Source organism: Natrix helvetica (assembly GCF_964273705.1).
Source record: "Natrix helvetica genome assembly, chromosome: 8".
Classification (NCBI taxonomy): Eukaryota; Metazoa; Chordata; class Lepidosauria; order Squamata; family Natricidae; genus Natrix; species Natrix helvetica.
Genome location: NC_138559.1, coordinates 28,116,561 through 28,144,087, shown reverse-complemented (window position 1 = coordinate 28,144,087; position 27,527 = coordinate 28,116,561). Strand labels below are relative to the sequence as shown.

At 59.5% G+C, this 27,527-nt stretch overlaps 2 protein-coding genes across 12 annotated transcripts; one reads left to right on the top strand and one right to left on the bottom strand.

Moving 5' to 3' along the window:
• The first annotated feature begins 4 nt into the window (after positions 1–4).
• PHLDB1 (pleckstrin homology like domain family B member 1) lies at positions 5–20,927 on the top strand. 10 transcript variants are annotated; one of them, XM_081960556.1, is made up of 22 exons: positions 1,416–1,970; positions 2,214–2,385; positions 4,901–4,977; positions 5,398–5,521; positions 5,609–5,779; positions 10,749–10,877; positions 11,157–12,448; positions 12,819–13,016; positions 13,128–13,256; positions 13,368–13,505; positions 15,818–15,946; positions 16,322–16,465; positions 16,556–16,666; positions 16,836–16,925; positions 17,848–17,950; positions 18,065–18,332; positions 18,515–18,605; positions 18,857–19,003; positions 19,244–19,463; positions 19,565–19,650; positions 19,767–19,796; positions 20,358–20,927. In XM_081960556.1, exons 3-22 carry the CDS (start codon positions 4,918–4,920, stop codon positions 20,496–20,498), a joined length of 3,801 nt encoding a protein of 1,266 aa, XP_081816682.1. In that variant the 5' UTR covers positions 1,416–1,970; positions 2,214–2,385; positions 4,901–4,917; the 3' UTR covers positions 20,499–20,927. The 10 variants fall into 10 exon arrangements, with proteins under 10 accessions (XP_081816683.1, XP_081816682.1, XP_081816680.1 ...); XM_081960557.1 differs by lacking the exons at positions 1,416–1,970; positions 2,214–2,385 and adding an exon at positions 5–939; XM_081960554.1 differs by lacking the exon at positions 2,214–2,385.
• A 531-nt stretch (positions 20,928–21,458) lies between these two features.
• TREH (trehalase) lies at positions 21,459–27,470 on the bottom strand. Of its 2 annotated transcripts, XM_081961460.1 has the most exons (15): positions 27,135–27,470; positions 26,348–26,448; positions 25,904–26,051; positions 24,883–24,970; positions 24,696–24,796; positions 24,487–24,579; positions 24,198–24,314; positions 23,908–24,030; positions 23,756–23,805; positions 23,273–23,461; positions 22,902–23,119; positions 22,416–22,527; positions 22,115–22,227; positions 21,884–21,944; positions 21,459–21,794 (listed from the first exon to the last, which is right to left on the bottom strand). In XM_081961460.1, exons 1-15 carry the CDS (start codon positions 27,227–27,229, stop codon positions 21,622–21,624), a joined length of 1,782 nt encoding a protein of 593 aa, XP_081817586.1. In that variant the 5' UTR covers positions 27,230–27,470; the 3' UTR covers positions 21,459–21,621. The 2 variants fall into 2 exon arrangements, with proteins under 2 accessions (XP_081817586.1, XP_081817587.1); XM_081961461.1 differs by lacking the exon at positions 24,198–24,314.
• Positions 27,471–27,527: the final 57 nt, after the last annotated feature.

The following is a 27,527-nucleotide window of genomic DNA, read 5'->3' as shown; positions in this document are numbered from 1 at the left end:
CTGGGGGGGCTTGAGCTGGGCTGTCACCCAGACCCACCTTGTCTGCAGCAGCACTTGCAAATCTTCCTCTGGCTGCCATGGCTTCTCGTCATCATGGGGTTGATGGTTTCCAGATGTTTGATACAATCCGTGCCAAAATAGCTCCAACTCTGGAAACAACAAGGCGTGCCACACGGGTCACTTCCCCAGCTCCAGCCAGGAGTGCCCACCAACTTATTCACTGCTGATCCATTTGTAGGAGTTCTAATTTCAAGTTGTCAAAATATTTCACATTTTCTAAAGCGGTTTTGTGCCAGAGACTGTAAATATGACATCCTTTGCCATTCAGCTAGCTCAGTGGTTCTCAACCTGTGGGTCAGGGCCCCTTTGGGGGTCGAACGACCCTTTCACAGGGATTGCCTAAGACCATTGGAAAACACATATTTTTGATGGTCTTAGGAACCGAGGCACCAATTTTATGGTTGGGAGTAACCACAACATGAGGAACTGTATTGAAGGGTCACGGCATTGGGAAGGTTGAGAACCACTGAGCTAGCTAGTACTGCTCCCGTTCTAAGTGCTGGGTTTGGTTTTGTGGTGTGAAGGAGGAGAAGGGGGCTTCTGCATGCAGGCAGGGTGAAGCAGGGCCACTAAGTTTCATTCTCTTCCTGTTGACTGACGGGTTTAATGAAAGGCCAAAACGGTTTTGCCGTTCTGGGAGCGAGGCACAACTGGGGCAACCAGGCAGGGCAAAAGGTGCGTCATCTGAATGGATGAGAAAGTCTTACTTCGGGCGTGTAGAAGTCATTCAGCCGCAGCCGGAACTTGTACCTCTCGGGGATGCTGTTATTATCTGTAGGTCTATGGGAGTCCCTGTTTTCTGCCTTCGCTGTGGCTGACCGCCCAGAAGTGCCGGAGAGGCTCAGCACGAAATTTGCCTAAAAGATTTAAAATGCCTCGGTGAGTGATAAACGATCCGCCTCCCGCGCCGAGGACCCTGGAAGGCCGGTCGCCGCCGCAATCCTCCGAGCCGAGGGCTATCGAACGGGGCGCGGGGTGGCGGGTCCGATTCGGCCGCCATGCGGGAGCTGCTGAACTTCCCTCTCCTTCGGGCGAGCGGAGGCTGAGACCGACCCCGCCCGGCTGGGCTCACACCGCCCCCGCGGGGACCCCGCTACGCCCACCCGTGCCCTTTCCACGCCGCGTGCCGGCTTCGGGGCGTCAGAGCAACAGCGGCACAACGGAGAAGGCGCCCGAGCCTTCCCCGCCCTTGTCTTTTGTTCAGCGCCGGCTGTGGCGCGCGGGATCCGGCTCTCGGGCGGCGGGGAGGCCCTCCGGGATTCCGAAGGACGCGGGAGGCGGGCGCACCCCAGCTGCCCGCGGGCCTGGTCGAGCGCGCGCACGCGCAAAGTGGGGGCAAACCGGAGAGGGGGGCGGCGGGTCTCCGCCTGGCGCTCCTCCTTCCTCGGCCGGCGGCCCTTCAGCCCTGAAAGAGCGACGCAGATGGGCGGCGGCTGCAGCTCCGGAGACATCGGGGGTTGGAGGGGGAAGCCTGCTTAACAGGTGCGGGGCGCACAGGTAATGCGGGAGGCGCCTCTCCGCTGCCCGGGCCGCCTTTGGTAACTTCGGAGCGGTTTTAGGCCATTGCGCCCCGGGAGACCCGGGTCGGGATGGCATCCTCGTGCCGGCCAAGCAGGCGATGAGAAGAGCGGCGGCGACTCTCCGCTTGACTCCGGCCGGCGAGGAGTCCCTGGCAGAGCAGAGCTTGGTGAACGGCTGACGGAGGCGTCGACGGGCCGGCACTCCCCCCCCCCCCATCCCCGCCTGCCTGGACGTGGCGCATTCCGCACATTCCTGCCGTTTTCCTCCCCACCGGCGCTGCGGACTGGGGAAGAGCAACGCCGCACGCAAAAGCCGACCGGAGCGTCCCTACCTGCAACCCCACCCCACCCCCGTGCACCTGCGCTCGGGCCCCGCGGCTCTCCTCTCAGGTGAGAGGAGCTCCCGCTCCCTCCCCGAGCTGCCCGTCTCGGCGGGGCTGGCAGTTCCTTTGCTGTGGCTTGGGAGAAAAGGGCTGTCCGGTCTCGGGCTTTGCCTTGTCCTGCTGCGCCGGGAAGCCGTGGAGATTCCTGCAGCTCCGGGCTCCGAGCAGGATGGGAGCTCTGCGCCTGGGACCGGAACTGCGCTGAAAAAGAGACTGCCCAGTAATCCCAGGACAAGTGTTTACCTTGCAGGATTGTTGTGATGCAAGTGGGGCGAGGCACGCAGTAGTAGCGAGCAGCCTGCCTGAACGTTGCTGGGTGGGGCCCTGTAATAATCTGACCTGGCATCTTGTAGCAGCATCTGACTGAGACGCAGAAGCTTCGGACTTGGAGCAGCTATCTACTCATCCCTCTGCCTTCTCTGGTGGGTCTGAGGAAAAGTCCTCCAGGAAGAACTCAAGGTCCTGGGAGAACCTAGTCCTCTCTTGCTGCTGACCATGCTCCCCCCCTGCACCAGCCCTTGAAACCTCTTGCCACTTGCCACCCTCTCCTTGGGGCTTTTCTCCTGCAGTGGAGCTGTGGCTGCCAGCACAGGATGCTGATTTCAGCTGGGAAGGCAAGCTGTCCCAAAAGCTGCCTTCCTCCTTTCCCAGGACCAGTGTTAGTTTTGCCAGTTTTCTCCTTGAACCCAGGAAGGCCCCAGAAAGGCACTTGGCGAAAGCAGATCCAGCCTGGCGCTCTTGGCCTCTGGGTGAGCCCAGACCTGCCTGATCTTTGGGCCGAGGCAGGTACCGCAGCCAAGGCTCGGCACAGAGGTTGCACCAAAGGCTGAACTGGGTTTTTTGAGAGCCTTGACCCACTAATGCAGAACAATTTATGGCAGAGTGGATCTGGTGATGGCCAGCACAATTGGGACTCTCCTCCCTTTGTTTGGATGCTCTGTCAGAAGCTCTCCCGAAGCTCTGGCTGCCGTGGGTGGCTGGGCTTGGCTTTGGCCAAGGACTGCACCACCCTCGCTTTTCCCAGGCTGCCTCCTGGGCTGGCCTTGAAGCCTTTTGTGCTCCTCCAAGGCTGGAAGAGAGTTCTCCTCCCCCTTTCCCAACTCTGGCAGGGTACAGCTGGAGGGAGAAACCAGCCCTGCAGGCCCAGCCTGGCTGGAGCTCACCCCTTGGCCTTTGCTGTCCAGCCCCTCAGCCACACAAGGCCCTCATTCTCTGGCAGCACAGAGAAGAAAGACGCCTTGTGGCTGACAAGGTACAGCTCCTCCCTCCCTCCTCCTCCTCCTCAAACAGAGCCTGCTTGTCAGGACTTGTGGCTCTGAATAGCAAGAACGGAGAGAAGGGGGAACAGCCAGGCACCCCCTCCCCCTCATACCCCCGGGAGAGTTCCTCTACCTAGGCAAAGAGTGGGCCAGGAGACCAGAAGCCCTCCTTTCTCCGGGGAGTGGCGCTCTCCTCCTTGGGCAGGTCAAAGACAGACAAGGCAGCCTCTTTGTCTCCTCTCTTGAAAGGAGGACCTTGGATTGGGGGGTGGGTTGTGCCAATGCTTGGGAGGGAGGAACTCCCATCAGGCAGGGCCCTGCTGGCTCTCTTGGGCCAGTGCAGATGTGGGGCTTGCAGATGGCAGTGTGAGGTTTCCCCTTTTACCCTCAGAAAGGGGGCAAGATCTCTCCTCTTCCCTCAGGAAGGGAGGAATGCTGGGGGATGCCAGACGAATACGGATCATCCAGGTAAGCCATGTTCTAGGCTAGGAAGCTCCCTGGGCATTTATTTATCAAATTCTGATCCTGCCCACCTCACGTTCACTTTGCCAACTGTCAATTTATCCAAGGTTCTTCTGCAGGCAACTCAGAAATAGTGATAAAAGATGAGGAGAGAGTACCTGGCATTGGAGCAAGGAAATTTGGAATTGGGGTGGAAGCATAGACACCACAGCCAATCTACGGCTGGTGTAGAAGGGGCTACATGCAGGAGCTAAGATTCTCCTAGGGACGTCGCAGTAGAAACAAGCCCTGGGTGACCCCATGCTTTGTGGTGATAAAACACAGCTCTGGTTGCCAAGCAGTTCTTCTTTGCAATATTTTCAGAGCGGAATTGAGACTCGCCTCTTGCAGAGAAACACCCAGGAAGCCTGGAGACATTCTGCTTGTATGCAAATGTTAAGATTTATACCCCACCTTTGTTCTAGGAGCTGGGAGGGGGATCCAAGCAACCCTGTAAGGTAGGCTAGGCGGAGAGAAACCTACACCACCACCACCACTACTCAGGGAGGATATGGACCAGTGTCTCCCTGCTGCTGCCTTCCTCACTAAAATGCTCTTGTTTAGACCCACGAGTATCCTTGTCCACTGGTGACAGTGCCATAAATCCATGAAAAGGTGTGCAATGATGCAGTCTAATCATTATAGTGCCACAATATCTTGAAGGTTGATCAGAAAACAATAGAGAGAAGTTAACTTTTTGTTGAACTTAATGAAGCTGAAGATAATTTTAGATATTTGTGCTAATTAGTTAGTCATGAGGTTCCACAAGTTAACCTTGTAGGTGTCAGGAGGGCTCCTTAGAGGCTCAGTTGATCCCTCTTCTTCCCCGCTGCTGAATAGCAGCTACTTTGGGTATTCTGTAAAAGCTGAAATGCATCTCTTGCTCTTGAGAAATGGGTGCACGGTTATCTGTGCTTAGCGGGGAGACCTCTTGGGAAATATTTCCCTGGACCATGGCTGGCAGAGCAAGAACCTCCCCTCCCTCCCTCCCTCCCTCCCTGCAGGGAATGGAGGGCGAGGACCAGAGCCTCCCCTTCCTTGGGGTAGCCTTGACCTGTCCTGCGTTCCAGCCCCGGGACGGCCTGCAGGACAGCAGGTGGGTCTTGCACGGGGCTTGGACTTTGGGCGATCTGTGGCCTGGCAGTTCTGACACAGGCTCCCCCTTTTTCCCTCTCAGGCCAGAGGAGCCCCACCATGGAGACTTGCAACCACAACCCGGCTGCCCCTACCTGCCAAGTACAGAAGCCCATTCAGGTGAGCAGGTGCCCTGAGAGAACTCCCTGCCCGTCAGAATGTTCCTGTCCTCCCAGGTGGCAGTGGTGGCTCAGGAGGAGACCCCGTCCTGTCCTGAGGTTTCGCGGACTGGAGAGTGGGGGTGCGAGAGCCCCCTTTGGAAGCCCTTCCCAAGTCAGCCAGTGCCAATGCCTGCTCCGCTTGCCTTCCCCCTCAGCAACCTTTTAAAGCCGTTGGACAACTTGTCCTCTTGCCTTTTCCTTGCCCTTCCTGGCTTTCACCTTCAACTTACCTGGTTGGAGGATGGCAATTAAGAAAGAGGGAGGGGCTTGCTCATGCCAGGAGTGGCCAAAAGGGAAGCCAGGCTGCCCGGTGCTCTTGCCCGTTTGAGGAGGGAGGGGGCAACGCTGCTACCGACAGCCTTTCTCCCCCGCCCTGCAGAACAGCCTCCTGGACCTGACTGAGACTGGCCGAGGCCTGAAGGTGCAGACTCAAAAGCCACATCTGGTGAGCCTCGGCAGTGGGCGCCTCAGCACGGCCATCACTCTGCTGCCCCTGGAAGAGGGTATGTCTCTGCCGCCATCTCGGGTCCTCCCTTTCCCTGCTCCCCCTTGAAGGAAGGGGGCCACCCTCTCATGCAGTCTCCTTGCAGGCAAGACGGTCCTGGGCTCCACTGCTGGGGACATTGTGCTACAGGGGGCTGGGGTGGCCCCCCAGCACTGCTTCATTGAAAATGTGTGTGGGACCCTCACACTGCATCCCTGCGGTCATCCCTGCACCATCGATGGGCAAACAATCACACGCCCCACCCGCTTGTCCCAAGGTAAGGAGAGGAGAGGCTCTGATGGCCGGACACCCATTATGCTGCCTTGGGCCAAGGACATCCTGGGAATGTTGGCCCTGGATTCTTTCTGGACTCAGAGCTGTTTATCCTGGCATTAGTGTGCAGTCCCTCTGGTCTTTGGGTCTTCCTGCAAGCGTAGGCCCACTCCCGTTCCCTGGCCGGGGGACTTCCAATTGGGCTAAGCCTAGTGCTGCTAAGCTCTGGAATTTTTGGGAGGGAAGAGTGCACCACGAGGGCCAAAACAAAGACGTGCTCCCTCCCTGCCCCGGCAGAGGCGTCTGCAGGAAGGAGCCCTCCATGGATGGCCTAGGAGCTCTTTGAAGGGTGGCCATGGTCAGTCTCCTTGCACCCTGGGTCAACACTGAGTAAGGAGCCTCCCTGCCAGGCTACAGTGGAAGGCCAGCTCTGATCATCACCATGGCAACCCCATCCTTGGCAAGGGGAGCAGCTTTGTGGGCACAAAGGAGAATGAGGCAAGAGTTGGGCACTGGAGTGTGTGTGTATGTGTGTGTGTGTATTATTTCAGTCAACCAAGATTGGGAAGCAAGGCTCTGTCCAGCCATCGCTTGCTAATGCGACCCCAGCTGACCTCTGCTCTTGCCCAGCAGCAGGGGCTGCTTCTTGGTCTGGTGAACTGTCTGCTTTTTTTGCGCTCTGTGGGGGGGGGGGGGGGCTGTAAAAGAAAGCATCCCTGGGCTTGGGTTCTCAAGTGGCCCCCCTGAAGAGCCTTTCCTGTGGCTGGCTGTGGAGGCGGGATCCTAACTCCCATGGTCTCAGAGTGGGGACTTCTCTGTCAACCTCTGTTTTCAAAAAAAGCGGCAGAAGCTGCAGCTGCAACCCTTACAAGCCAGGCCGAGTGGGCCCTGCCTGTCTCTGGGGCCGACTGGCAGGAGCAAGAGGCTGGCTGGGAGGGTCTCTTGGCCTCTATAGATGCAGGCCCAACTCAGACCCCTGCCCAGCATCCCTTTCCACCCAAGCTCTCGGCCTCCAGTAGGGCAGGAGGGCCTCAGTTTACAATGGCATTTGGGACCAGAATTGCAAGGCATCCATGATGCAGTCAGGAAGTGCAATGTCACAGGCACGTGCCACTTAGTGACGGTCCCAGCTGCCATTGTAAAGGAAATCACTGCAGGTTGGTTGTTAAGAAAGAAGGGCAGGGAAGGAATGCTTGAAGGCTCCAGAGGGCCAGATCACTTACCGAAGGCAGCAGAGCCTGGGAAGAGCCCCCTCAGGAGGGAGTTGGGCCTCTGTGAGCACTAGTCCCCCACAGCTGTGTCCCCCCCCCCATTTTCTAGTTAATTCCTTCTTGCTGTTTCTCCTCCGGACTCCAACCCAGATCACCAAGTCAACTTTTCCAAAGACTCCTCATTTCCTGTCTGAATCATATTTTTGGTCTGATGAGAGCCTGGAAAGAGGCCTTTGAGAAGGAATTGCCCAGAAGCCTTGGCAAGGAGCCAGGTGGCTTTTCTCCCAGAGGGTTAACCCTGTCCCTGCTTCATCCCTGCGCGGCCAGCAGCGCATCGATCCTCGGCTGTGCCCGAAGGCCAGCAGAGTCAGGCCTGCTGGGGGGGGGGGGACTCCCCGCATTTCGCCCGCAGAGTTTGCGCTCCTGCAGGGGACTTCCGGGTGGCTGCCAAAGAAGCGACCGGGTCCTGACTCCTGGCCCTCGGGGCTCCTAGAAGGCTGAACGGAGGAGGCTGAAGCTGCCACCGCGCGAGCTTCCGCGGCCACGAGCGGCAGTGACCCCGCGCTCTGCTTCTTCAGCTCTCCCCCGTCCGGCGAGGGGTGGGCAGAGTTTTCGAGCGAGAGAAAGTCGCCGCCACTTTCCTGCAAGGAGGAAGCCCCCGGGCACTCGGGACCAGGGCCCCAGGTTGGCGGGCGGGGGAAAAGCGGGCGGGAGCGGGGCGCGCGTGACAGGAGCGCCGAGGGGCCAACGGGGCCCGAAGGCCGCCAGAGCAGCCCCGAGCGCAGCGCAGAGGGGCCGCCCTCCAACAGGGCCCGAGACCCTCCCTGCCTCCGCCCGCCGCTATTTTTAGAAATCCCGGAGGCGGCCGGCGACGAGACGCGACGCTCCACCCAACTGGCGGCTCCTGCGGCCCCGGGGATGCGGCCGGGGCGCCGGGTAGCCTGGAGCGCGCCGCCTCCCCACCACCACCACCAACAGGCGCAGCCGAGGTAGCCGCCGGTGCTCCGCGCTTTCTACCGGGGAGAGGCCGGCCGGCCGACCCAGCCTCTGCCCGCCAGCGGGGACGGAATGCCGGCCGTCTTGCGCCTGGCTGGCTCCGGGCTGGGCACGGGGCACGCGGCCGTCAGGCGCGCGGGTCACTGCTGCAAGGGAGCCTCGGTGAGCAGCCGAGGACTGCCGGCTCGTCGCTTTCTCTCCCTCGGGGCGCTCGTCCTCTCGCCGCCCGGCCCCACTCGTAAGCTGCTGCGGCTGCCAGGAAGGTTGGGCGGGATCCGGAGGGTTGCGGGCTCCTTCCTCCCAGCCTTCGGGGACAGAGCACGATCTGTAGATGGGCGCCCCCTCCTCTTGCCCGCCCTTTCCCGGCTGGAGCACAGCTGCTGGGCTGGGGGCTCCACCTCCGAAGCTTTCCTGGCTGGGACAGAAGCCAAGCCAGCTCCCCCTCCTTCCCCTCCAGGGTGAAGCCGGGGGGGGGGGGGGCTGAGGGAAGGGGGGCCGATTTCGACAGGAAATGCTGGGCTCTGGGGAAGGGTGGGTGGGTCGCTCATTCCCCGCTGATCCCCCATCCTCCGCTGGGCTCTGGCCTTAGGAAGCCCCCTGCAGAGAGACTTTCTCCCCTAAAAGAGCAGGGGGTGCCTGGCCTCCCCCACTCCCCTTTTGCATCCTTCAGACTTTGAGCTTAGGGGGGGGGAGTGTAACCTTGGGTGGGGTAGGTTGCTTGATGTGTTTAGAGCCCCATTGCCCCCCCCCCCACGCCTTTCGCAGTGGCCATCTTCCCACAGAGCTTCTGCCGGATTGTCTATTAGCTGGTTACATTGGCAGTCTGGGAGTTGGGGGGGAAGTGTCTGCTGGTGACCCTGCGGACAGGAGAAAGCAAAATAGCAGAGGGTTGTTTGCCTGAAGGCTTGGTTTTGGTTTCCCTGAGGGCAATGGGCTTTGCAAGGGGAGGCCCACTTGCCTTCTGGAGCAGGGAAAAGCTTGCCAGGACTGGGGCGTGTCCAGGAAGCTCATGGGCTCCATCTGCAGTTGGGGTGGCTGCTGAGCCCTTGGAAGCAGCAGATTTCTTTGGAGCCCAGATTTCTTTCTGGGGGATGTGCTCTGGGATTCCCCCCTTCATCCAAGTATGCCAGCCCCCCATCCCCCGTAGTGGTCCCACAGCTCATTTTGTTGGGAGTCAGGTCTGATCTTGTGCAGGGAGGGGCTGGGTGCAAGCCTTCGGGGGAGGGAGGGGGGAGGGAGGGAGGCGGTCAGACCATACAAGCTTTCTTTAGCACACCAGGGCTCTGTTTTTAGTAAACTTCCATTTCATTTGTTCGCTCCAGAGTTGGCCAGGGAATTGGTGCCAACGGAGCATTTGGGGGGGGGGGGGAGAGATTCAAGACCACAGAATTGCCGTTTTCCTTCTGCTTTGCCTGGGAAGTTTAGGGCTCAGAATCAGAGCAACTGAAGCCTGAAGGTGCTGCCTGGCCTTCCCAGAGTGACAGCTGCTGAGGGGACGGAGGGCCTTCCAGGCAAGTCCCCCCCCCTTGGCTGAGGCAAAGCCTCCAGATCTCCCATATTAGGGGAGGGCACAGGCCTGTCTGCTGTGGCTGTGTTTCCTGCCTTCAGATCCCCCCTCCCAATTGTAGGAGCCAAAGGTCGTGGAATGTTATTCCCCCAGGTCCCCAATTCAGTGCAGCTCAGGCTCTGCCCTGCAGCAGGCATGGCTGCTCAGTGGCTCAGACAGGCTGGGAAGCTGGGGAGAGGAGGAGGAGGAGGAGGATGAGACCCCCCGGGTCTTTGGGTTCCTCTCTACTTTTCCAATACTAAGCCTGGCTGTGGCAAGAGCTCCCACTGGCCTCCAACTCTCCACCACATGAGATGGCTGCCAGCTGGATACCCACCAGAGATCTTCTCTGGCATGGAGCAGCCCCCACCAGAGCTTCAGTGACCGCTTGGCCCTTTCCTGGCTGGGCCAGGTTGTGGCATCCAGGGTAGGACTGGCTGGAACAGGCATTGCGAGGAGGTGAACTTGTATCCACCCTGTAGTGTAGACTATGCTGGGAGATCAGCTCCATATTGCTTTTATTGAGGTGGGTGGCAATCGAGGGATCCAGCAGTCTGATTGTGCTCGGCCACCTCCTTAGTTGCAGCAAATTAGGGAGGAATCTGCCTGAACCAAACAATATCTGGACCTTATTTTGCCCAGGCAATGCCTCCTGCATCTCTCTGCCAAGGGTACCGCCTCGCTCTATGCACCCAGCCTGTGCCTGGGTGGGCTGGGGAGCCTTCAACAGTGGTACCCACCGGAGAGGGAGGGGGTGGGGAGAGAAGAATGTTTTTGATGTTCAGCATCACAAACTGAAGAGCAGCTGGTGGGGGATGGTCTGTTGAGGGAACCTTCAGACCCATCCATACGAGGTTTCGCAAAGATACCCTACCCCCCCCCCCAAGGAAGGTCCCAGCTCTGGCTTGAGCCAGCTAGGAGGACTGGACTGAGCTGCAGCTGTGGGCAGAGGGTCTTTCCTGGGCTTTGCAGCCGGTGGCAGTGGCGCCCTGGCCTTCTGCCCACCCTTGCAGCATTGCTGTGCCTCTGAGCAGGCTCCAAAGGCAGCCCCACAGAAGGCTCATTGCAGTTGCCCAGCGGTAGGATGCCCTGAGACCTGGAGGAGCAAAAGCTCCTAGACCTACAGCTTTCCAGAGGTGGCTGCCGCTCTCGGGGCGCAAAGCACAGCTGGACCTGACCTCTGGGTGGGTCTGCTTGGCTGACGGGGCTCCTTCTCCCAGGGCACGTGATCTGCCTAGGCCAGGCAACGTTCCTGCGCTTCAGCCACCCAGCCGAGGCCAAGTGGATGAAAAGCCAAGCGGTGCCAGCCGAGCGGCCAAGCCCAGAGGCCCCCTGTGGGCTGGGAGCAGGTAGGTCCTTTGCCTGATGGGGTCTGGTGGGGGGCGGGGGGCTCTGAGGGGCTGTCTGGCTCCCCTGCGCGTCTGGCTGAGCAGCGGCAGGTTCCTCCCCAGCCCCAGGTGAGGGCAGGTGTTATGGGGACCTGGGCTGGCCATTTGGAGGGGTCTTGCAGAGGGGAGGGTGCTGGGTGTGCTCAGCCTCTGGGTGGGGGTCTCAGGTGCTCTGGCCCCGAGGGGGGAACAGAGAGGCAGCTGAGGCTTTTCCCTTCTGAGACCCCCATCTCTTTGCAGCCGGGTGGCAGAGCCCCGTCAACGGCAACTCCGAGAGGGCATCACTCTCCCTAGTCAGCTCCATTGAGAGGGACCTGCAAGGCATTATGGATTCCTTGGTGCTGCAGGATGGAAGTGGTGATGGGAGCCCTCCGTCCCCAACAGCCATGTCTCTTGCGAATGGCAGGGGGGGCTGCTCCCTTCTGTCCCCACCCCAGAGCTCTGGCAACACCTCCATGGGGTCCATCTATGAAAATGTCTCCTCTCCCCCCTTCTCTCCGCTCTCCTCCCCTGCCAGCAGCAGCAGCAGCTGCCGGAGCCCCTTGGCCAGCTGGCGGGAGAAGGTCCCCGCACTCCCCCCTGCAGTGCCTGTCCGATCCTCCAGTTACTGCCATGCTGCGTTGTTGCCCCCTGGAGGGGCTTGCCTGGATCCTTTGAGCAGTTCCAGTGGCTTCCTAAACTCTGCTTGCAGCTCAGGGAGCCCCCGGGCCGAGAAGAAGGTCTGGCGGGATGGCCCCACAAGCCCCCTGCCAAGGCGCAAGGTCCGGTCTCCTGCAGAGGGTCCCTCTCCCAGCCAGCATGGTGGCTCTCCACTGAAGGAAAACCGACTGGGTAGCCCTCGCCCGCCATCACCCGGGAACCCTTGCTTGGCCAGGGCTTTCCAGCTGCCCGGCATGCTGCAGGGCAAGGCTGCAGCCCTCCAGGATCCAGGGCCCGGCTCCTTCTTGGAAATGCTACCGGTCGGGGTTTCCCGATCAGCCCAACTGGGGAAGGCAGCCTGCCAAGGGTCGGAGCTGCCAGGTGGCGTCTCTCAGTCCATCCGCGCCCAGCGGCTCCCCAAGAGTCCCCAGATCAGCCGGAGGCCGACAGAGAGCATGCGGGAGCTGCCCCCCCTCAGCCCGGCCCTGGGGCGCCGAGCAGTGTCCCCGGCCCCTGGAAGCAGCTTCTCCTTACAGGGCAAGCTTGGGGAGTGTCCCAGGGGGTGGCGGAGAGAGCCATCTTCTGCTCCGCCCTCCTCCTCCTGCTTGAGGAGCCGCAGCCCCTCGCCTCCCTCCCTTCCTGGAGAACGCACCCGGCGGAAGCCCCATGGTGGACCTGGCCTCAGCTCTGCCTCCAGCTTAGGGTGCCTCGTCCGGCCCTCGGATTCTCCCCAGCCAAGCCACCAGGGGGCTGGTGGGTCCCAGCTGTTGGGCCCCACGCGGGAGCACAAGCAGAGCACCTCCAAGCTGCTGGGCATGCACGAGAGCGGCCTGCTGGAGTACCATCGATGGCAGCGTCAGGAGCGTCTCCGGGAGCAAGAGATGGAGCGCTTGGTGAGCAGGGATCAAGCTGGGGAGCTTCAGCTTCACTGTAGAGAGGTGGGGGGCCGGTGTGAAGGATGCTGGGAACTCATAGGCTGGGAACCGTATCAGAGGGCCCAGGCGGGGGTGGGCTGCTTTGGGAGGAGGGAGCACCATTGATGGCCTCCCCTCATGCTGTGCTGGGCATAGACAGCTGAGTTGACCCTGCTCCCTCCTGGCAGGGTGGCTGGTAAAGACAGAACAGCTTGGGTAAGCCCGGCCGGGGTCAATCAGGTAGCAAACCCAGTTGGCACAGGGGTCTGGGTGAGGGGCGTTCATGTGCCAGGCCTTCCTTCCACCTCACCAGCCTCCTGTGGCTCTTGCTTGTTCTCTGGGCAACCAGGAGCGCCAGCGCCTGGAGACCATCCTCAGCCTGTGTGCCGAGTACACCAGGGGGGACACTGAGCTGGGCCAAGAGGGTGGTGCCAACTCTGCTGCTGATGAGGCGCTCCCCCTGCCAGGGAACAGCCCCCTCCGGGAGCGAGGGGAGGAGGAGAACTTGCAGGAGGAGAGCAGCAGCACCGAGAGTGCTGGTCAGGAGGTGAGGAGGTGGGCAGTGTGTCTCTGCATCCCCATGGCTGGGAGGCGGCCTTCCTTTCTGGAGGGAGGCTTGGGAAGCCCACACATGCAGGGATTGCCATTTCCTCTGCAGCATGAGGTGCCGCCTGCCCCGGAGCTGGCCCTTCTGGAAGAGGAGCACGCCCGCCTCCTGGCCAGCACAGAGCGCCTCAAGAGCCGCCTGAAGGGGCTGGAGCAGCAGCTGCGAGAGACCGCTTGGGAGGTGAAGGGGGATCTGTCCTGCCCAGAGACTGGCAGTGCCACCCATCCTTGGGGGGCAGGGAGAGTCTGGTGGCTGGCGGCAGTCATGTAACTGCCATTCTGCCCTGCCCAGGCGGAGATGGAGCAGGCTCTCCTGCAGGGCGAGCGAGAAGCGGAGATTCTGCAGCTGCAGCAGGAACAACAGGCGGTGCAACTCCTGCAGGAGCAGCTCTGCAGCCTGGATGCCAGCACTCGCCACGAGCGGGAGAAGGTAACTGGTGCCTCCAGCCTAGCAGGTTGCTGCTCAAGGCGATGGGGAGGGCAAAGCTTCCCCCCTTCGCTGCTCACGTAGTAGGTCCTGCCCTCCTGATCCAGGCCTCTTGGGCTTAGTGGAGAGGGGCGCTTTGCTAGTCCCTGGAGAAGCCCTCTCTGGGTTTGGGGCAAAACCCTTTGCACGTGTCAAGGAAGAAGCCATGGGGAGCCTGGTGAACGGGTAGATCTTGCGGGGAGCAAATTGGCCTGACCCAGCTCACTCTACAGCTCGCCTTTGGTCAGGCAAAGGTGCCCATGAGGCCAGGGTTCCCCCAATCCTTGCTCACACAGGGAGCCTGAGGGGCAGGGAGCACACACTCTGAAGCCCAGCCACTAACAGCCTGGCCAACACTAACTGTGCCAACTCCTCTTTTCTCTCTCTCTCTCTCTCTCTCTCTCTCTCTCTCTGCCTGCTCGCCTCTTGGGGTGGTGGTGGTCTGTCTGGGCCAGGAGAGGCAGAGCCCAGGCTCAATTGTCCACTCTGCCCGTGGGTAGCCCCCCTTCCCTTCTTGGCGTTTGTAAGTGCTTGGCATTTACAGGCCACCTGGGATGGCAGCTCCTACCCACTTGGGAAGGGGTGACAGAACTTTAGGCGCCTCCTTCTTTTTGCATGCGTCCCCGCCCGAGAAAGGAGTGTCCGGCCGAGTCCTTGGGGACAGGCTGCTCACCCAGCCACACAGGATCCCGACCCAGACTCGGTCTCTGAGGAAAGCTTGAGAAGCTGAGCTGTCTGGGGAGAGCAGGTGATGGCCCGGGCTTGTTTGTCCCGCCAAGGCTCTTATCCGGACGATGCTCCTCCTCCTGCTGCTCCTAGGAGAACTTCTACCTGCTTTGCTCCTGGAGGCTGGGAAGGCCTTCCGCGTGGAGTCCGATTCTGAGGCTGGCTCCCAGGCTGAGCAGCGCAGGGGAGCCAAAGTCCCACAGCGGCCTCAGGTGTGTCGGCTGCATTTGCATAGTTTGTTATTTTGGGCTCGTCAAGTGGCACCATCGTCCCTGGGTTTGCCAGTCCTAGAAAGAAAAGCGAGAGGTCGCGGGGGTCATTACAGCATCTCACCTCTCTTGAATGCCTCTGGCAGGAGAGGCCGCAGGTCTTGGCAATGGAGCTCTACCCCACGTCTGACCAAAGTCTGCTTCTCGGTGAATGAAAACCATTGTTTCTTCTCCTGTCTTCCTTCCAGAGCCATTTATTTGAAAATGGCTACCGTGTCTCTCCCTCCCCACCCCTTTCCTCCAGGCTAAACATACCTGACAAAGGCCTCCACCTGCTCCTTGTAGGTCTTTTCTTCCAGGCCTCTTATCATCCTGCTGACTCTCCTCTGGGACACATTCCAGTTTGTCTGTCCTAAATGTGGTGCCCAGAACTGGACACAGTCTCCTAGGTATGGTCTGATTAACACAGAATAAAGAGGCACCACCATTTTGCTTGATCTTGGCATTGTATTTCTACTGACGCAGCTTCAGCCGGCTTTTACTTTTTGGTAGCAACACCACCTGTGGCTCATGTTCAGTTTGTGATCCATCAAGACCCCAGATCCTTTTAGGCATCCCCTGCCCGGTACAGTTCCCGTCACTGCCTGCCATCCCATGCTGATGATTTTGGTTTTTCATACTCAGATGAAAGCTTTGCATTTCTCCCTGGTGAAATTCACCTCTTTGAATTTCATGGCTTTTTACCCAGCAGTCGATCTCATCAAGATGCTCCCGGCTTCGGTCTGGTCATGGTGGCTCCTTTCGTCCCTGGAAACTTTGGCGTTGTTCCAGGGGCTTCCAATGCATGCTTCACCCAGCCGTCCCCGGGTTTTTTTTTTTTTAAAAAGAAACTGCAGTATAGACGTAGAGCGAGACCTTCTGTGGGCTTCAGAAACCCCTCGGGTACAGGCCTGGGTTGGCCCTGCTTGAGACACGTTTCCCTTGCCTTGACTGACTCACCTGAGCTTCCCACAGCTCAGAGGTCGCCAGGATCTGGAGTGATCTTTCCTCCACGGGCGAGATCCCACTCTGGTGTCTTCAGCTTCACTGCCCAGGATGGCTTAACAGGGCAAGGCAGCCTTCGGATGTCTGGGGCAGAGACAAGGCCAGATAAATGGGGGGCCTCCCCAAGGCTGGGCTTTAGGCCAAAGAATGAGGAGAGGTGTAGCTGCCCTGGCAGCTGCCGGGAAGGGTGGGCTGGCAGACCCCTGGTGGAGACCCTTGCTAACCCCTCTTTGCATGGCCTGCTCCCAAGAAGCCCCTTTTCTCCCCTCTTCGTGTGTCCTTTCCTCCCGGCTTCAGGAGAGGGAAAGGGTGGATGCGGAAAGGAAGGCGCTTGAGAAACTGCAGGAGTTTTACTCTGAGCTCAAGAGCCAGCTTGAAAACTGCCCCGAGTCAATGAGGGAGCAAGTGAAGGACCAGATGCAAAGGGTCAGTGCCCCCTCTACCCCTGCCCACCTTCCGCGGGGCAGGGGAAGCTAGCCCGGGCCCCTGGCAGCAGTGCCCCTCCAGAGGCTCAGCAGGAGCGCCCCCTCCCTGCCTCACAGCAGCCGAGTTGCCTCAGCAGCTCTGGGGGCAAAAGGGAGGGAGAGCAAGGGCAGCCTGCCCCAGAAGGGATCTCGCTGCCCAGGCTCAGGAGAAAGAGGGGGTGCCGGACAACTCCTGCCCTCCTGGCTTTTGTCCTGGGGCAGTTGAGAAGAAGGGTCCTTGGGCTGAGCCTTCGCCCGCGGAGAGCCTGCCAGCCAGGGAGCCCATCAGGCCAGCCTCGGTCAGACTGCCACCTCTAAGCAGCTGCGTCCTGCACAGGAAGCGGAGGCCCTGGAGACGGAGACCAAGCTCTTCGAAGACCTGGAGTTCCAGCAGCTGGAGAAGGAGAGCCGCTGGGAGGAGGAGGAGCACGAGATGCTGCACAGTGAGGCCCAGGGCCGCCACCGTATGGCCCACCGGAAGGTGAGCCTGGACACACACACCCCACCACCACCCCGCTTGCAGAGCCTGGCTGTGGCTCCGCTCAGTGTCCCTTTTGTTTCCCTGCTGCAGGAACGTGTGGCTGCACTGGAGGGCCAGGCCAAGCAGCTACGGCTGCAGGCTGCTCAGGAGGCCGACCGGCTGCACCAGGAGAGGAGAGCTGCCCTGCAGCTACTCCAGCAGGTGAGAGGCAGGGCAAGGGGCAGTGGTCGCAGGGGAGGCCTGGCTCTCGCGGCTGTGGGGAGGAGGGCAGTTGCCGAACTGTGGAGGCTCTGCTCCTTCCCCAGGGATGCAAAAGTGGTCTTGAGGGGTTACTCGACCCTCCCCCTCCCTGTTCTGCTTTCCCCAACAGGAGAAGGAAGCCCTCCTAGTGCTGGAGCAACAGTTCTGTGCGCTCACCGGCAGCGTTGCCTTTCCCAAGGGCTCAAGCGGCCTCCGAGAGGTTCGAGGGGCGAGGGGGAGGATGTGCCCAAGGAGCCACTGCTCTGCCTGTCCGATCCCCAGCATGGCCCGGAAGGACCGCCTTGGTCAAGCAGGGGGGTGTTGGAGGTTGGACACTGGTGCAGGACATGGCAGCATCCCCCATATTACATGCTCCCCACTTTTGGGGCTCCCCGCCAGGCACATGGCAGGAAGAGAGAGGCAGGCTTTGGGCTGCAGAGAGGATTGGACTCCTTGGCCCATTTCAGTTCAGCTTCCCACAAATCCTGCTTGGGCTGATTGCAGGGCCTGCTGTGACCTCAGAGGCTGCACTTCTCTTCCGATGCTCCCCGGGCCTTTCTTTTGCCCTCTTCTCTGTAGACCCCACAGCCCTCCTTTTTTCTCTTGCCGTTCCTGGGCAGTTGCTCCTCAATTTGTGTCCTTGGCAGTCTAGTCAGCACCTCTCCTAAAGCTCAGCTCTGGCCTGGCTCCAGGAGTGGGTTCTAGCTGGAGCTACTGCTGCTTCACTCGTGGGTGCCCTTTGTGCATGCCCAGCTCAATAGAAATTCTTCTGCGCATGCAGAGAACTCAAAAAAAAGATGCTGGTGGTGACTTCAGCAACCGGGGAACCGGTTCAGAGGCGTGGCCAGCCTGGGTCACTGCCGGTTCTGCAACCCAGGCCGGCATGACATACCGGTTTGGCTGAACTGGGCCAAATCGGTAGGAACCCACCAATGCCTGGGTCTCTTGAGCCAAGATGGGCAAGAGGTAGAGCAGCCCAGTTGGCCCCAAAGCAGGGGAGCATCCCCACTGGCCCCAGTCCCTCCCACAAGGAAATGTAACCATCTGGGGTCAGTCCAGCCACTGGGCGAGCAGCTTCTGTCCCCCACCTTGCACCCCTTGGGCACGAGCCACTCTGGACTCCCCTGGCTTTTCTCTCACAGGGCTCTCCACCTCCCGGGGGCAGAAGAGGCAGCCCCCCCTGCAAGCTGACCGGCTCCCTTCTTGACCTGGGGAGGAAGCGTGAGGCGTCCCTGCAACACAAGGGTGGGTGATGCCTCTGTCCGTGCCCATCTGCGGGGCCCTGGTCCCTTGCGGTGGGTAGATGCCAGGTGAAGTCCTGCTGGCAGTCAGCCTCCTTCTCCCTGGGCCTCTTTGCAGGGCATCCGGCAGTTCAGGACCAGTGGCAGCACCTGGCTGACCTGAAGCAGAAGGCGGCAGTGGAGTGTCAGGCCCTGCGCAGGAGGGCCCTCTTCTCCCCCCTTGTGCCCCACTCTGGTCTCCACCATCACCCCTTCCCGGGCCAAGGTCAACTGGCCAATGACCCCGAGCCAGCCTACGACACCCTCAGCCTGGAGAGCTCGGACAGCTTGGAGACCAACCTGTCCCTGAGTGGGAACTCGGCCTGCTCCCCAGACAATGCCTCCAGGTCAGCTTCCCCCTCGGCCACCGGACTCCTACAAGGGTTGTCCACCTGCCAGGTTCTCTCGCCTGGCCTCTGAGCGGGCTGCGCTGCTGATCTGCTGCTAAGTGCAGACCAGACCCGAGAGACGCGGGCTGGGGGGTAGGCAGGCTGGGCAGCCAGGCAGTGACAACCAGTTGGCCTTGCAGTGCCAGTGGGGCAGATGCCAGGAAGATCGAAGAGATGGAGAAACTGCTGAAAGAGGCCCAGGCTGAGAGGTCCCGCCTGATGGAGTCGCGAGTGAGGGCAGGAGCAGAAGTCTTGGGATGGGGATCGCTCCGAGTTAGCCTTTGGGAAGAGCCACTCCCCTTGCAAGCCACTTGGGCAGGGGCCCCCCGTCTTCCTAGTACATTCTGACCCCTTCCCCAAGTGGCGGGACTGCCCGGGTGGTGGGCAGCTTCTGTCCACGGGCAGGGATCCAGCTGTGGACCCGCGGGGGCAGAGGGTGGGTGGTATTGGGGACGCAGTGGCCCACCCTTCTGTCCTGGCAGGAGCAAGAGATGGAGCTGCGTCACCAGGCCTTGGAGGACGAGCGGCAGAGGCGGGAGCAGCTGGAGCAGCAGCTGCAGGGTGAGATGGCACAGCGGCAGCAGCTGGTTGATAGAGAGGTCACGATGCGGGAGAAGCAACTGGCTCAGGTGAGCAGGAGCCCCCCTTTGTTCCCCCTGCTGGGAGGGCAGGGCCATCGTGTTCCCCATGGAGAGGAAGGAACTGCTCCTCTGGGTCATGACACACCTGGACAAGGAGGCAGCCCCGGGAAGTTTCTTTCAGGGGTCTGGGAGGCCGGCGTTGAGCTTGGGATAGGCTGCAGGAGCTGGAGGGGGGGGGGAAAGGACTTTGGCCCCTGCTGCCAGCTCCACTGCACCCATGTTCTGCAGGCTCGCCCCCTGACCCGTTACTTGCCCATCCGCAAAGAGGACTTTGACCTGCGCTTGCACATCGAATGCTCCGGCCACAGTGTGGACACCTGCAGCCACATCCTCCTCTCGGAGAAGCTGTGCAAAGGCTACCTGGTCAAGATGGGAGGCAAGATCCGGTCCTGGAAGAAGCGCTGGTTTGTCTTTGACCGCCTGCGGCACACCCTCTCCTACTACGTGGGTGAGGCTCCCCATTCCCGCCATGGCCAGCCCTCCTGCCTCGCTGCTCATCTCGGCCCTCAGACGGGCGTCAGCAGCGTCCCCTTCCTCTGCCCCCTACAGACAAACACGAGGCGAAGCTGAAAGGCCTCATCTACTTCCAGGCCATCCAGGAGGTTTACTACGATCACCTCCAATGTGCAGCCAAGGTGAGAGGTAGCCTGGCAGGGAGGCGGCAAGGGGGAGGGGCACTCTGAGCGTAGCCCAAATATTATCCTCCCCCCCCCCCCGGGCTGCACTTTACCTGCCTTTCCTTCTCCTGCAGAAGAGATTCTTCCCTCCCAGCCTGTCCATGGTAGGGACCCATCCGTCCCCTCTGGCTAGCCCAGGAACCCTGCACGATCCTGAATCCCTGAGCTAAAAGAGCTGTCCAGGAGGGGAATATTTGGACTGAAAGTCCTTAGGGACTGGGGGAGGGGAGAAACACCGGGGGGGGGCAGAATATGGCACCATCTCATCAGTCAATCACCTCCTGGTTAGGTAGCGTTCAGCCCCCTTCGCCTGAATGCTAAGGCTGACAGCTGTGTGAGCTTCTTTGGGGCACATTTTGGCTGCCTGTGCAAAGTTTACCCAAAGCCCTTGCATTGCACAGCTGCCATGAGACCCCTTGCCTCCCCCGCCCCAAAGTCCGTCTTCCTGGAGTGTCTTGTAGCAGAGAGCAGCCTTTTGCCATCCTCTCTTCAGTGGGGAATTTTGTGGGCCCTTCCCTTTAGGGCCCCTTTGCCTTTTCTCTGCCCTTGAGCAGGAGTGGGCCCTTGTGCCCTCTATACGCTTGGCATCAACTCTGCCTGCTGCTGCTGGGTGGGGATCTAGGGTGGAGGAAGGCACCCTGGCAGCCTCTCTCTTCTCTCAGCAGAGCCCGAACCCCGCCCTGACCTTCTGCATCAAGACCCACGAGCGGCTCTACTACATGGTGGCCCCCTCAGCAGAAGCCCTGCGCATTTGGATGGACGTCATTGTCACGGGGGCCGAAGGCTACACCCAGTTCCTGAGCTGAGGCAGCAGAGCCACGAAGAGCCCCCGACAGCGGTCCCTCAAGATCTTCCCATGGGCAGCCTCCGAACGCAGGCAGGGACCCCTCTGCCTCGGGTGCCTGGGATGGGCACCGAGTGAGGAAAGCCGGGCTCCCGTCAGCAGCCTCCCTTGTCCACAACAGAACTCCAGGAGGACCCCCACTGCCAGCTTCAGAGGAGCAGGAGGCAGGGGATCAGCGCTGTCAGGGTTTGCAGTGCAGGGCTGGCTCCCCCGCCCCCTCCCAGCCCAAGTCAGGTGCAGACAAGGCCCAGAAGTCACCTTGGCTCGTCTCCTCTCTCTTGGCAAAATGGAGAAGCCCCCCCCGGGAACCGCTCCCCCTTGCAGCTGGGGATGCCGAAATTGTTGGATGGAGTCTTTGCAGCCAAGAATAAAGCTTTTTTGCATACTTTCATCCAGATGGTCCTTTTCTCAATCAATCAACCCATCAAAGCGCCTTTACAGTCCAAGACAAAACCCAAGGAAAAGAGCCCCCTCCTGGACCCTTTGCAAGGCAGGGCTGCCCAATGGTCAGAGCAGGCTCCTCTGGCGGGGATTTGGCTGGAAAAGGGCGGCTTCTCAGATCTGACACCCCGTTTTGCACCGTAGTGAAGGATGCCTCTTCCTGTGATTTCATAGCAAGTAGGCCAGAAGCCCCCCCCCCAACTCTGAGTCACAGCCCCCTTTTAAGGCTGTCCCTGTAGACTTCAGGATCAGCCCTAGAGATGCGCTTTCCTTTTATGATGCCCCAGTTCACCCGCCTGGGTATTGCAGCCTTGGCTGACCATGGGCTTTCCAGGTTTCTCTGGGGGTTTCCCAGCCCTGGTCTCCCTTTGACTTCATGGCTTCCCCTTTTCTGCTGTGACCAAGGCAGCTCTGGGGTTTCAGTTGGCTTTCACTCTGCCCTAGAATAACAGCAGACCAGCCACGGAGGACACATGCTGGCAACGCTCTCTTTATTGCCCAGCCGGACAGCTGAGAAGGGAGGGGTTCTCCTAGAGGCTTTATGATGGCATGCAGTGGGGCCCCGACACATGCAGGGCATGCACACCGCAGTCCTTCTGAGCCTCACCCATCCGAGGATCTCAAGAGCCAAGCTGAAGAGACGGCTAGCTTCCCCAGGGGACAGGTCCGTCCCCGAGCAACCCAGGAAGCTGTGAGAAGAGGATCAGGGTAAGGCAGGCCCCCAATGCAGGGCCAGGAGGAAGAGCGCTGGCGGCCGTAAGCTGCTCTCCGTACAGATCCAGCAGTTGGAGGGCCACCCCATTGGTCCAGCCGAAGCCTTCCTGCCGAGAGAATGGGATCGGTCAAGAGGGGCCTCTTTGATCAGGAGCCGCTCCCCACCTCCCTCCTTTGGTGTGTCACTGAGACCCCTTACCTGCACTGGATACTCCCCACCACCTCCAGGCTTCCCGTCACCTTCCACATCGTACTAGAAAGGAAAAGGCCTTAGCAACGATGGCCGCTCCAGGCTAAGCTGCCCTGAGGGCCAGTGCATGGAGGCCAATGGGAGAGGATCTCCACGGGAGGCTCCGTGCTGGGGAGGGGTGGAGGAATGATGGGGAGGGAAGAGGCAGAATCTGCACAGTAGAGCCAGCTCACCTTCTCAAACATGCCTCCATGCTTCCTGTAGACAGCCAGGTTCATCTGCACCCAGCGCTGAGCCAGGTGGAAGGCCAGCTCTCGTGCCCGGGGAGAAGAGGATTTGGCCAGGCCTGGCAAGGCAGGCAAATGGTGTCAGTTAATGCCTTGGGCAGGGAGATGCTGCCCTACAGGTTTTGGCTGGGCTCTGGCAGGGAGAGTGGCCCTGATGAACAGGTCAGAATGACCCCCACAAAAGCTGGGAAGGCAGGAGGAAGGGCCAGCCCCAGACATCCCCACACTCTTTGGAAGGACTCCTCACCTGTGATCACCATGTGCTGGAGTGGGGCCCAAGCATTTGGAAAGTCCCACTGCTGCCCCGTCCGTGTCAGAGAGGTGGGCAGTCCGTTAGCATAGGACAGGGCCGGACTCTCCTGCAGGAACAAAGAAAAGGGCATTTCCAGCCAGTGATTGGGGGGGGGGGAGGCTGTCCTGAGATGACTTATCCTGTTGATCTCAGGGGGTGGCATGAGGTGCAACTAATGTTCAGTCTTGGGTGGCCAACCATTCTGCCCACTGGTGTGCCGACTTCCTCCTCAAGAAGAGTCCAACTTTGGTGCTTATGCAGGCAGGCATGGGGCTTTTTCCACCGCCTGACTTTGCAACACCCCCTCCACCCATACTAGGGGTGCTCCCCCAGAAACGAGCCAGGATCTGTGCAGATGAATTGTGGGGTGGCTGCCTCAGCTGCTCCCCACCAGCTGTTGAGGAAGCATCAATCTCTGGCTAGCCACTGGCTGCCTCTTACCTCCAGGTAGCGAAGCACCTTCTCTGCCCTGGCCAGATCCACGTCACACTCGGCCCACAGGGGGCTGATGTTGGAGGGGTAGAAGGCCGGGTTGTGCCTCTGACGGAGGAAGTGATAGTCCAGCCAAACACCGGCCTCCTCATTCCACAGGACAGCAGTGAGGGCAGCCATCCGCTGTCTCCGTGCAGCCCAGAACCTGTTTGCTTTCTGGGCATGCCCTGGAGAGGGTAAGCAGGACCCTCCTTCAGAGCACGCCTGCCCTCCGTGCCCCAGGCAGGTGGCTCATCAGGACCCCAGAGCCAAGCCAGCCTCCCCCCGATCACACAGCCATCGAGCAAGAGGCCATTGCCCCCCTCTGCCCCATTTCTCACCAAGGACTTGGTAGAAAGTGGCCAACAGCTGCTCAACTTTGCAAAGAATGGCGTTTAAGTCCACTGGCACAATCCCTCTCACTCGGGTGTCATGCAGGGACAGGGAGCCTGGCAAGAACCAGCGGGAGGAGAAATCCCAGCCCGACTCGGCCGCACTCTGCAGCTCTGCCCAAAGGCTCTGCTGGGCTTCTGCGGGGGAAAACACAGTGAAGCAGGACGCGGCAGCCTCCGCCATTGCCCACAAGAGATGTGGTATCCAGAATTTTTCAAATTGTTCAAGGAAAATTGGACCAAAGCGGAATGAAATGGAATTATTATTGTACATGCTGTGACCGGAAGCTCTATTTTGCTGATTCAGACCATAGTTGTAGGTGCTGTTTTTGCCACGTGTTGTGTGCTGCTTATCCTTAGTCGGCTTCAAGATCCTTTCCCCAATGCCGCCTCAGGCCACCCCCCTCACCGTGGACCTGATCGGGCAGTTACCTTCCTCTAAGCCCATTGCCAGCTCCACATCCTTCATGTAAGACTCCGGTCTGGTGGGGAAAAGGGAGGAAAGTTGAAGGGGATCCAGATGCTCTTGGATGTCAAGAATGTCCGTCTAGTGGGAGGAGGGCCATTCTTGCAGGGCCACTCACCTGGGTTCCCCCACCTGGACGTTGTAGCGATTCAGGGAGTATTGCTTGCCCCCCACAGAGATATTGACAGCCCGGTGGTCTTGCCAGAAGTGATACTCGGCTTCGAGCAGGTGGATGTTTTCCCTGAAAGAGGCAATGGGGAGGCTGCCTTCAGAAGGAGAGGCGGGGGCAAACATTCCTCTTTAGGCCCAGTGATGGGAGCAGGGAGGGCGCAATGTCTTTGGCCAGTTCTGCCAGCTGAACGGTAGCCCTGAGCAAGCCTGGTCACCGGCTGGCTGAAAGATACTTGCCTTAGAAACTCAGTGTCGTTTGTGTGGCTCAGGTAACTCTCCATCATGAGGGTGAGAAGTGGTGGCTGACTCCGGCGCTCGAAGTACACCCGGCCTCCATTTGGGACGTGCCCAAATCTGCTCTTGGGAAGCACGTGGCTCAGGAGAGGCTTGTGGCCGGAGCCAGGCCCCACCCGGCCTCCCCAAGGCCAGCAGAGGAGCCGCCCATGCCCCCCCCCGCGTCTTGGGAACTGGGGCCGAAGAGGAAGCAGCACCTCTTCCCCACCCTGCCTATCCCGGCAGCCCTCACTTGCTGACGAGGTAGAGGAAGTTCTGGATCAGGCCCTTGGCTGTAACCGTCATGTTGGACAGGAGGAGGCCTCCCAGGATCCAGAAGGAGTCCCTGCAGGGAAGGAGGTGGCAACCATGTGGGGATGTGGAAAGGGAGGGAAAGGGCCTCTCCTGGACAGGCCGGTGGGTCGGGGCAGGGGTCCACGGGCAGCCCTCTGCCTGTCTCACCAGTAGTAATATTCACGGAACCGGCCCCCAGGAACCATCATGGGGTTTGGCACGTAGATCAGAGAGTAGCGCCCAGGGGAGCTTTGGACCTCGGGGTTCACCTGGAGGAAAATGGAGCCGCTTCTGCTGAGGGCACAGCAGCCTCCCTCGGCCACCACCCCCCCGCCTGCTGAGCCTTGGTACTTACCCGCCTCCCCAGCTGCTTCCACTTGGCGTTCAGGACCCTGGCCCAGGACCGCAACTTCCCATCTGAAATCCTCTGGAGGAGGGGGATGCTGCAAGGGGCCCAGGAGGTCCAGAAGGCAGCCATTCAGGGTCCCCAAGTGAGGGATGGAATAGATATTGAATAATCATACAAGAAGTTGAATAAGCAATAATGGAAGATCTTAATGTAATGTTGGTATTAATATTAATTATATATGTTTGTTAAATGTAACAAATGATTGATAATATTTTATTCACATCAGAAAATATGATGATTAAGATAGGGTGATTGATACAAAAATAGCATACTGAAATATTGAATAATTAAACAATGAAAGATTAAAATTTAATATAAAGATGTGTATTACTACTAGTATTATATAAGATTGTTAAATGGAACAAATATGACTGATACTATTTTTTTTGTATGAAATGTACGATACTCAGATACCACCCTGTTTACCCACTGAGATGTAAAAAATAAATAAAAAAAACTTGAATAAAAGATCCCCAAGTGAGGGATTCAGAGAGAAAAATGTCACACGCTTTGCAACCCCTGTAAAGTCCCCAAGGCCTCCACTCCCACCTTCAGGCACCTGGGAGGGAAGACCTCAGGGAGGAGGAGATTCCCAGGCAATTTGGGGGAGGCCTGAGAGGGGGCATCTTGTAGCTATCCCAGAGACGGAGATTGGCCATTCAGAAACAAAAGGACTAACTATTGGCTGGCTGCCAGGGTCAAGGGTCCTGACAAGAAAGTTGGGAGGGGCCGTCTTCATGGCCAGGAAGTGGCAAGTGACCTCAGGTAACAGGTGACTTGTGGGATCTCAAAGACCAGCCCTCCCGAAGCAGAAGAGGGCCAGGAGGCAACGCCATCTTGAAGGGTGGCCACTGTGTTTTCTAGACATGCGGTCTAGTTGAGAACTGACACACTGCAAGGGGCAGCATTGTGCCACCTCTGAGAGGTGAGGAATTTGTCACCACACCCCTTCCAGGTGCAACTGTACCTGTCCGTCCAGTCTGGAGGCATCCAGCTTTCCAGCTCCTGCCCTGGAGGAAAGAAGTGAGCCTCCACAAACTGTGCCAGCTGCAGCTTGGGTAAGGCTCCACCAGGTGTGGCGTTCATTAATTCCTCAAATTGCTTCAGAACCACATCTGGAAGAATGGAACAAAGATCTTCTAGGAGATCTGGTGGAGGTTCACTCTGGGGTAGAGGGCGAAGAGGGGCTAGGCTTGCATTAACACCCTTCAGGCCGGGGAAGCCTCTGTTCTGCAGCCTAGGCACCCTTCTGGCAAGCGCAAGGTGAGCACAGCATGCGCGGGGCCGGCCGCCTTTCCTCTGCATTGCAACAGGCAGCCAGTTTCTCCATTCAGGGCCATCTCGCCAAGTGGTTGGGCTGTTAATGAAGGGGGCAGCTGGGAGAGGACTGAGCTCTCGGGTGGACATTCACCTGGATTGGACTTCAGTGGCATGTCAACAAAGTCCTTGTCATCTTGAAAGAGCCTGGCCTGCTGGACTTGCCGCAGCAGCTCCCCGGTGCAGTAGATGTGGCTGGAAAGGAAGAGCAGACGCCCTTGGGGGAAGCAACGCCGGGGTACGTGCCACCAGCAGCCAAGACTTTGCAGGGCAGGGGACAGCTGCTCCTCAATGCCCAGTCAGGGCTCCCCAGGGACAAGGCCCCAAACACCAAGCGTCTTCTGGGCAGCCCAAAAACCCTGCGGAGAGCAAGGCCGCCAAGGTGCCTCTTCTCTTCTACAGGGCATGGAACAGCTGCTCTATGGGCACCCTGGCGCAGGAGTCTGCAGCCATGTTCACAGGGCACTCCCTTGAACTCTTGAGCAGCCCCGCCCTTGCCACCTCCTCCTGCTCGCCTTGTTGCAGAACCAGCTATGGTACAATGTACCCATCTGGGCTGTTCATTACAACTATAATTGGCAAAAGCAGCCCCGCCCAGAAAACATGCCAGCAGAGCTTGGGAGCCTCAACCCAACACTGAAGGAAAAGCTTCTGCTTCATTCCAACCAGGGACAAACTTCTCCCCCCCCCCCCCCTCACCTTCCAGGCATCTTATAAGGCAGCCATCTTTTTTTCCTCCTCCTTTAACCCGCCTGCCCCACTTCATTATCATCCAGGTACACTTGTGGCTTAGCAAGATTGGCACCAGGCCTTGTCTCTTCTGTGTCATGCACAAAGTTTAGGACGGGGACAAGCAAGGCCCCACCAGCTTGCTCACTCACCTGTCACATGGAGGTGGAAGGCTGCCTGCCATTGCCTGCCGCCCCCACAGAGCTGCACAGACGACCAGGAATGCCCACCCCACCGGAGCTGGCATTTCAGCTCAGAGCTCGGGTGCCAAGCACTACCACCATTCCAGGAAATGTCCACAAAGCAAGCCTGCAGTTTCACACCCAGAGCTTTGGGCGGGGCTGCAGAGGGGGGCGAGGCTTGGGAAATCCCCGCTCCTGCTTCACCCGACCCTCAGCAGCCTGGAAAGAAAGAAGGGAAATGCTCCCAGCCCTTGGCAGAGCAACACCCCTTCTCTTTTGCCCCCAAAGGGCAGCTTCAGAGCGTGGTGGCGCAAGTCAACCTTGGTCTGCTCCTGCTTCTCCTCAACAATGCTCTCGGTGGCT

Bases quoted from the DNA above. Each gene is read 5' to 3' on its own strand.
- TREH (XM_081961460.1), bottom strand. From the start codon at position 27,229: ATGCCAGCTCCGGTGGGGTGGGCATTCCTGGTCGTCTGTGCAGCTCTG. The intron at 26,449-27,134 runs GTGAGTGAGCAA...CTTCCTTTCCAG, and splicing joins CTTCCACCTCCATGTGACAG to CCACATCTACTGCACCGGGG. The intron at 24,797-24,882 runs GTAAGTACCAAG...ATTTTCCTCCAG, and splicing joins GGAAGCAGCTGGGGAGGCGG to GTGAACCCCGAGGTCCAAAG.
- PHLDB1 (XM_081960555.1), top strand. From the start codon at position 3,504: ATGCTTGGGAGGGAGGAACTCCCATCAGGCAGGGCCCTGCTGGCTCTC. The intron at 3,691-4,900 runs GTAAGCCATGTT...TTTCCCTCTCAG, and splicing joins GACGAATACGGATCATCCAG to GCCAGAGGAGCCCCACCATG. The intron at 19,004-19,243 runs GTGAGCAGGAGC...CATGTTCTGCAG, and splicing joins GGGAGAAGCAACTGGCTCAG to GCTCGCCCCCTGACCCGTTA.